The following is a 9084-nucleotide window of genomic DNA, read 5'->3' on the forward strand; positions in this document are numbered from 1 at the left end:
TATTATTATTATTATTATTATTATTATTATTATTATTTCAACATATTGCATGACGTCATACGCATTAAGGTTAGTGTACACAGTGGCTATAGAAGTCTTTATAAAATGCATTAATTTAACCTAATTTAACAACCTAACCACATTCCTATAATGATCAGACTTCATATCATGCCAACACATTTGCAGGACATTTCATGTTTCTCAAGAAGAAAATGGTGTAGTGGTGACATCTGCTGTTCATAAGTCTCATCAAATTATAGGGAAACAGTATAATCAGTTTTCTTATTTCAGTTACCTTCTGTAAACTATCTCACCCTAGGAACACTGTGCACACGGAATACACCAACAATACACCCTGTATAGCACTCATTCACACTTATAGGGCAATTTAGCAGAGCCAATGCACTGAGTATGTTTTTGGGAGGTGGGAGGAAACCAGGGAACCCAGAGGAAACCCACACAGACATGGAAAAACTTGTGAAATTACACGTTAAATGCCCATGCGCTGAGGACTGAAAAATAGTATTTTGAATACATTTTGCATTAGGCTACTCAAAGCAGCTGGAGTGCCAATCTTATTTGCTTCTGCAGGATGTATTTGAAGAAGAACTAACCTAATTCATGTGCCAGCTGCACAATGCATATATCATGCAGATACAGGTAAGTATTTCAGTATGCTACAGTTAGTGCTCACCTCAAACATCAGAATCTCAGTGATCTCAGGGATGATGGTATGAATGTTGGTGCCAGACAAGCTGGTTTGAGAATATTAGAGGCTATTTCCTTTACTTTTACACTATCCGTTGTTACCCAGACGAGGATGCGTTCCCTTCTGAGTCTGGTTTCTCTCAAGGTTTTTTCCTCCTAATATCTTAGGGAGTTTTTCCTTGCCACCGTCGCCACTGGCTTGCTCAATCGGGATAAATTTGCACATTTAAAATCTGTATACCGTGTTTATATGTTTCTGTAAAGCTGCTTTGAGACAATGTCCATTGTAAAAAGCGCTATACAAGTCACACGCAAGGGCGCTAACCACAGTGTTAAGCTAACGTGACGTGAAGTTCCTTTTGAAAGTGAACACAGTCACCCACTCACAGTCATCTGAGAGCACATTGTGCTAAAAGTGGTTCACATATTTATTTGATAGTTTTATTTATAATTAAGAAACCAGAGTGAAAATTGATTAACCTGAGTATCCAATTACACAAATAGAGAGGTGAGTTTAGATTTGGCTAAATAAGTCATACAATCTAGAAACAAACAAGTAGGATATAATCAGTGGTTTATTTCAAACACAATCATTCCTGATATTTGTAATGATTCAGTTGTTGGTTTGAGTTGAGCACTGACAATCAAATTAAAAGAAGAAGCCAGTATTTAGTGGTTTGGGTTTTTACAGTGGTGTGATAAGAAGAAATCCTCAGAGACTGTTACAGTGTCCTCCCACGAATTTATGGCTAATCATAGGCTGAAGTGTTTCAGAAACATTCTGGATACTCTGTGTAATGAGAATTTCTTTATTGCAGATTATTGAATATGTTGCATGTTAAATAAGATTCTGATACTAACAATGGGAAATGTTGATTTAAGGGAATGAACAAGGATGAGACAAATAAGATAAAATTATGTAAAAGCATAAAAAAGAACATGTATTAAATACAAAATCCCATAATTGTCTCACATAAGTAAACAAACAAATAAATAAATATATTAAAAGCCCATTAATAATTGGTAATGTGCTGTACTGAGAATCATCATTATACAAACATGGGAAGTGTTCAAGGGAAGGAACAAAGTTTAAAGTGAACACAGTTAGGCCAGTGAGTAAAACCTCATTCTTACATGATTTCAGCACTTTCTATGTTTTAAACATGCTTCCAACTATACCAAATTTCATCAAGACTGTGATGACTGATTGGCTGGGAGGTGACGAGGATTAGGAGTATTATATTCTTTCAATAAAGCTCATGATATATCCGCAGTGAAAATTGTAAAGGTGTACAGCTGAATGAGCAGTTCTTACAACCAGGATAATTTGAGTGTTTTATTTTCTTTTATGTTAACCTAGAAATTCTCACTTTCCCAGAAAGACTACTGAATATACTCTATCTACTGAATAATATTTGTCAGAGAATCTTAATCAGCATCACTCTACCAGAAAATATAGCTATTATTTTAAACTCAATCCAAGTTATAACTATGCTAAACCCAGAAATCAAGGGGTCATGTTTAATACATCAATCACATAGTACATAGTAGCAGAGTCCGTACAGATGCTTCATAATGAAATTCCAGGATTTTCAAGGACTTTTCAAGTACTGTTTATGCTTTTGTTTTCATGGACTATACAAGAGATGTCATTCAAACATTCCTTATTTCTTCTATTTAAAATTCCAAAAAATATTAATAATAATAATAATAATAAACACAGCCAATTTTAATATAGCTCCTTTTCCCAGCTGTGATGGACTAAATTTGAATTTCCCAGGCATTGCTTCATCTTCACTATAATGTTAAAATACTCCAAGTGAGTGACAGGAGCACTGTGTCCAAACGTTTCTAGATGATGTCATGTGCTAATTAGCATATTAATTACATCATTACATCATATTTTCCTTCTGCCTAATGTCAGCCCTTTATAGCCAAATTCCCAATAAAGCTGTTCTCATTTACTTTAGCTGTTCTCATGTATTTTTTCTGTTTCTGTTGTCAGACAACAGAACAAGTATGAAATAGTGACTGAACCGCGGCCCAATAAAAGACTATAGGTTCAGCAGCAGTCACTTTCAAACCTTTTGAAAGCTGCTGCTCTGCACTGCTAAAATCCTGATTTTGCACTTTTTAAGCACTGTTAGATAAAAAAAAAATGGCTATTTTCAAGTGTTTCCAGTACTTAAATTACCAAATGCCAAAATCAAGCACTTCAAGCACCTTGTAAGAACGCTGTTGTAGGCCTAATAACAATAGTTTTTCATAGATACATTTCCAAAACAAACAAACAAACAATTCTAGTACTTCTAACTAATAAATGTATTGCATCAGTTGGCTAGTAGTTCCAAGTGCTACACCTAAAACCTCACACATTTGATGTTTTTTTATTTTGTTGTTGTTGTTTTTGTTCTTTCACCACTTCTTCTTGTTTAAGATATATTTTTGCCACCTGTAAGTCAGAATGACAAAATTATTGCCTGTCATATCACTCAGGTAAAAATAAATAAATCAATGAATTAATAAATAAGTAACAGTAAACTGATGTTCTGCAAATTTCATGGCACTATCAATAGAGATTTTTGTGTATTTAATACAAATTATATCACACTGCTGTTGTATTCTGGAATCTGATAGGTCAGAAGGTCTGAAGGCTGCAATTCATATCTCAAGTTTATATTAATGTGCTCATTGTAATAAATTATCCTTTAATAGCAAATAGCAAATAATTCACAGAGTTTTGTATGGCAAACGCTCCACATAATCAAAGTCTAATCATAAACAGATTTGCATTGCTATTCTTTAATAAAAACTTTTAGTCATTGATATGGTGAAGTTATCTGTAATGAGGTGTTTATTTTAGATTTACTGAAAGAGACTTGGGCCACAGATTTCTCCAGATTCTCTGAATTTTGTCATGATATCATGTGCTGTAGATGATGAGATATTCATAGCTTTCACAATTTTACACTGAGGAGCATTATTCTGAAATTGTTCCACAAATTATAGATTTTCGCAGAATTGTGTACACTGGCCTTTACTTCTGAAAGACTCTGCCTCTCTAAGATACACTTTTAATACCCAATCATATTACTGACCTGTTGCCAATTAACATAGTTAGTTGCACAATGTTCCTCCAGCTGTTTCTTTTTAGTAACACTTACTGTTCCAGCCTTTTGTTGCCCCGTCCCAATTTTTTTAGACATGTTGCGCTCATCAGATTCAAAGTTACGTATTTTTTTCCCCCCTTTAAATAGTACATTTCCTCAGTTTAAACAGTTGATTTGATTTCTACATTCTATTGTGAATAACATATGGGTTTATGAGATTTGCAAATCACTGCATTCTGTTTTTATTGACATTTTTCACAACATCAAAACTTTTTGGAATTGGGGTTGTAGTACTCCCTCCCATTACTCAGGGAAGTGAGATGTTGCTGTTTACAAATGTCAACATGAAAAATGTCAACTAAAAAAAACATGCCTGTCATTAGCCAATCAGATATCAGCAGACAATTGAAAAGGTTCCCATTAAGCTATTGCCACAAAACTTGAATAGAAAATTCAGGGAAGGACCTCCTAGTATCTGATGCAATCTTACTCAAAATGGCTACCTGATGGGTGCTGTTCATGTTCATAGGGGTCAGCATTAAGTTCAAGTAGCTGTTTCTCCTCGAACCAAAATTCTAATTGAGCTGAATTTGGTGTGCGCTTTCTGCTAATCTGTAACTGAAATACTTAAAAAAAAAATGTCTGCCTTTTGCCAGTTGGCTTTCACCAGGTACATTAAACAACTAGCATTGAGCTATCTTCACAAAGTGTGATATGTGTGAGTATGTTCACGTGTGGTCTCTTTATTGTTCTATGAATGTTGACAAGAACTGGCCATTGGGGGTGCTATATGCAAGGAGTGTTTGGACCCTGCAGATTGCCGCTTATGGCTATATTACTATTATTATTAGCAGTAGAAGTAGTTGTATTATTATTATTATTATTATTATTATTATTATTATTATTATTAGCAGTAGAAGTAGTTGTACTATTATTATTATTGCAGTAGTAGTAGTGATATTTCCTACCGTTCTTTAAGTTTCAGTTTCCACCTCTGGTTCCTTTGTCCAACGGATATGAAGCACTGATGGCTGGACATTCGCAGTTATCATCTATGATGAAAAATTATTATTAGGTATATATATATATATATATATATATATATATATATATATATATATATTATATATATATATATATATATATATATATATATATATATATATATATATATATATATATATGTGTGTGTGTGTGTGTGTGTGTGTGTGTGTGTCTTCCATACATGTCATAAACACAAACCTTTTGAAGAACTTTGTCCATCATGGTAGGGTTCATGAGATCCTCACTGCTGTTAAACTTCAGTCTCAGAAATGCCCTCTTAGTAACAGGCACTAAAAAAATTAGCAGGGTTGATATTTAGTAGCTGTTATAAAACTTTATTTGACTTTAAGTTTATATGAAATTGTGAACTGGATATAAAAGTGTAACCTGGAACCCCATAGATTTCCACTTCACAGAGCGTGAGATACTGGCTAACATTGGGAATGATGATGGTCACATAACGACCCCTCATTTTGCAGGTGTAATTTGCAGAGGCACCACCAGGGATGCTAGCGATAACGTCACATCTGAGAGAGAGAGAGAGCGAGAGAGAGAGAGAGAGAGAGATGGATGAGGGGAATTTGTTTTAAAGTTAGTTTTACATATTAAATCCAAGGTTAATGATGTTTAATATATCTGTCACCACCCTGAAGTTGATTCTTTTCATACCGGAGTGTGCAGAATAATTGATAAATTATTAACGAATGACAGATCATACTTTTTCTCAGTTTACAGTCATGTTTAATGTTGCAGAACGCCGGTGAGACAAGATAGTTCCTGTTATCCCTTACATTATAGCAGCTGTAGACAGTCATTAACACACCACCCTCTCTTTTTTCTCTCCCCTAAAGTTAATAAGAAAAATGCAGCCCTCCATTCTAAAAGCTTTCACATGAAGGGGGGGGGGGGGGGATCCTTCTTAAGTAAATCCTTCTGTGCTTCACACTGTGTCACTATTCCTTGTAAGGCATAGAAGGACTCACCATTTACTGGAGGCAAGTTGAGACAATGTATTATGTAGTTAATTGACTAGTTACTATAAAGTACACACACACACACACACACACACACACACACACACACACACACACACACAGAAAGAGAGACATATTGCCGTATTCTACTATATTCTTACCAATTGCAGAAAGAATCCGTTTATGTGTATCATCTCCCTATCATGTATTTTTATAAGTTTTAATTATAGGACTAACATGTTACAGTGAGTGCATTCATATAAACCTGCGATTTGACATGTAGTCAGAACTACTGTCAGTAAGTAGTAATTCATTCCTTGTCAATTTACATGTGAGAATTATACAATTTGTATAATTTAAAATGTCCTTGCTAATCAGGTAAAGAACTGCTGTAATATATTTTATGTACATTTTCTGTAATAAGTTTCATTTTAAATGTGAGTTATACGTAAAAATAAAGTGTCAAATACTTTAATATCAGCAATACTATGATTGACTATTTAAAAGACTAATTGATGTCTTTAAAAATATTTCACAATATATTTTTCAACAGCTTTTTAAAAAGACTTCAAATGCTTTATAATTATATATATTACATTATGAACAATTGTACTGGAATGTTGTTCTTATTAAAGTTGTAAATACATACAAATATTTGTTACCAAATTGCAAAGCCTTATATGCAACAAGCTTTTTGAACTGTTGACAAAACTCTATAAATAACCTCTGACTCGTTTATGCTGATATTCTTTGTATAGATGTATTTTTAAAAATTTCACCTAGGGTTATTGTTGCCGTTGTTGAGCAAGGAGTTGCCAATGTGAATCTCAGCACCATTTATCCGTTCTGGACAGCAGTCCCCTCTGTTAGTGATGATTACATTGCTAATATCATACACTGCCAACAAATCCACCCTCCACCATGGGTTATAGTCAGAATTTGTACAGGAACATGAGTGAGAATTAAAGTAAGATGCTCTGTTGCCATCAATAGCAAAGTAAGCTTGGTAATAGTTACTGTATACAGAAGATTGTGTTGCTATTCCTCCTAAGGCCACATCAACTGGAGGGGAGAAGAGGACATATTTATTCTTTCATTAATCTTGAACTAAATTTTATTTTTATTAATTGTTTGTTTACACACACACACACACACACACACACACACACACACGCAAATGCACAAACACACACAGTCTGGTCCAAAAGTCTGAGAGCACTAGTGGAAAATGTTTCTATTTTGCATTTTTTTACATTTAATTTAACAATTTTCATTAGAAATTATATTATTGACTATAACTTCAGTGAAAAGTAGAATCTTTGAAATATTTACATGAATTTCTGAGTTTATTAATATTTAGTATGTCCCCTTTGTGAACTCGAGCTGGCATGGACTCCACAAGTTTGTGCAAAACCTTATATTCCATTTTAGATCAAATCCATAGTAGTGTCCTATGAACATATACTTCAATAGAAGAGATTAGACATTTGTACAATGCAGTTAACATGGTCAATATCACAAATGTATTTTACAATTAGGGAGAATTGAATTTTGAATTCAAAATTCTAAAACTTGTTTATTTCCAGATTTTCATTGTGGTCTCAGACATTTGAACCCCGGTGGTGTGTATATATGTACATGTGTGTATATGTATATATGTTAGTATAGTCTTACTTTCCTGATGGGTCAGCATCCACTGCAATGAGAAAATGCATATCCCTGTGCAAAAAAATGCAATCTAAAATTATACATTTGACTGTGTGTCTGCTTGGGGAGAGACGTAATAGGAATAACTTTTGATTGGTATTTTTACAAAAATCTATAAAAGGTATTAAATCATTATTACTTTATTGCAACAAACTAACACTAGATAGTTTTTTTGGTTGTTGTTTGTTTGTTTTAACTATACTTGAAATCAGTTTGATACTTATGTAGTTTACCTAAAAATAGAAGCATGGGCCTCTGTGAATTCTCCATTTTCTGTACAAATAGAAAGATAACAACTTCAGATTTACAACAGCACTCAATGAAGAAAATGTGTACTTCAATTTAAATGAGTGCATCATATAGCAAATATTTAATGCATTAAGCCAAATAAAGCCCCCGTTTAGAGAGATTTCTTACCTTGCTCTACATGCTCTTCATCTCTTTGACCCTTTAAACTCAGAGCTGTCCACTTGGTGTATCAGTAAATGAATATGTAGTTTATTTAAAAGGCAAATGCACTTTGTGCTTCACAAATGCAAATAAGTTTGCCTCAAACACCAGTCTATAGCAAAGTTGTAAAAACCATGAAGAAAAAACTTTCCATTTAGGTTTTACACATACAGAAATACATAATATAGGAATAGGTTTTATCCAGTGTGATAACTGATTCATGAATCAATTTATGTCTGATTCATAAAAACTGTTGTACAAATGTGTGGTGCAAAAGCAAAAATGTCAGGCTAAAACTGATGTAATGATCACCCAGCATTCCCTTTGGTCATCTGAAGACACATTAATTGTTGTTTCTCCTTTAAGAGATGAATATTGTTAAATTGACTTTCAGAGTCGAGAGGTTTTTTTTATTTCTAGCTATGAGACACAGAATCTTTAATGTGACAAAACATTAAGACCATCTCCACTTGAACTGTTTAAATGTGCAGATTAATTGTATTTTAAGAGGAAACTGTTCTAAAAAAAAATTATATTAGAAACCAGGATAATATTAATTAATAATAGCACATAATATTCATGTGCTAATAATATTCATTAGCATTGAATTGACCTCATTCAAACGCGTACAATGATTCCATGTGATTGAATTGAGTTACATTAACACAGTTTGCACATCCAACATGATTTGGTCATACATTTTAAATGCCCTGAATAAAATCAAAATCTGCACTTTCACCTGAGAGTGACGATCAAACAATCAAACCCAGGTTGCTGGCATATTGTAACGGCCATATAACTACTGTGCTAATCTGTCACACACATTTTAATCATGTTAATTTAAATACTATAGTTATAATACCTGTCAGTGCCAACAACCGCACAAGATTTCACAATGTAATAGGTTTACATTAATACTACATGCTCAATTTACATAATGATAATGCTCAATTTACATAATTCAATCTTGTAATTAGAAACTTGTTATCATAAGCAGTGAAATCATGTTTTGATGAGAATGTAATATTTTTATGTAAACTTTACATCATATTTTTCTAACCTACCACACGTTCCATGTTTTTTTAAACATT

At 33.4% G+C, this 9084-nt stretch overlaps 1 protein-coding gene across 1 annotated transcript; it reads right to left on the reverse strand.

The window, feature by feature from the left end:
• Nucleotides 1-1213: 1213 nt before the first annotated feature.
• LOC128629434 (fucolectin-like) lies at nt 1214-8010 on the reverse strand. Its single transcript, XM_053677569.1, has 8 exons — nt 7961-8010; nt 7777-7816; nt 7511-7555; nt 6616-6898; nt 5250-5389; nt 5061-5152; nt 4787-4870; nt 1214-3160 (listed from the first exon to the last, which is right to left on the reverse strand). Exons 2-7 carry the CDS (start codon nt 7811-7813, stop codon nt 4793-4795), a joined length of 675 nt encoding a protein of 224 aa, XP_053533544.1. The 5' UTR covers nt 7814-7816; nt 7961-8010; the 3' UTR covers nt 1214-3160; nt 4787-4792.
• Between the last annotated feature and the right edge of the window lie 1074 nt (nt 8011-9084).

Source organism: Ictalurus punctatus, chromosome 29, assembly GCF_001660625.3.
Source record: "Ictalurus punctatus breed USDA103 chromosome 29, Coco_2.0, whole genome shotgun sequence".
Lineage (NCBI taxonomy): Eukaryota > Metazoa > Chordata > Actinopteri > Siluriformes > Ictaluridae > Ictalurus > Ictalurus punctatus.

Coding starts and splice junctions, on each gene's coding strand:
- LOC128629434 (XM_053677569.1), bottom strand. CDS start 7,813: ATGGAGAATTCACAGAGGCCCATGCTTCTATTTTTAG. Junction 6,899..7,510: donor GATGCTGACCCATCAGGAAA/GTAAGACTATAC, acceptor TCTCCCCTCCAG/TTGATGTGGCCTTAGGAGGA. Junction 4,871..5,060: donor TGGACAAAGTTCTTCAAAAG/GTTTGTGTTTAT, acceptor TTTTCATCATAG/ATGATAACTGCGAATGTCCA.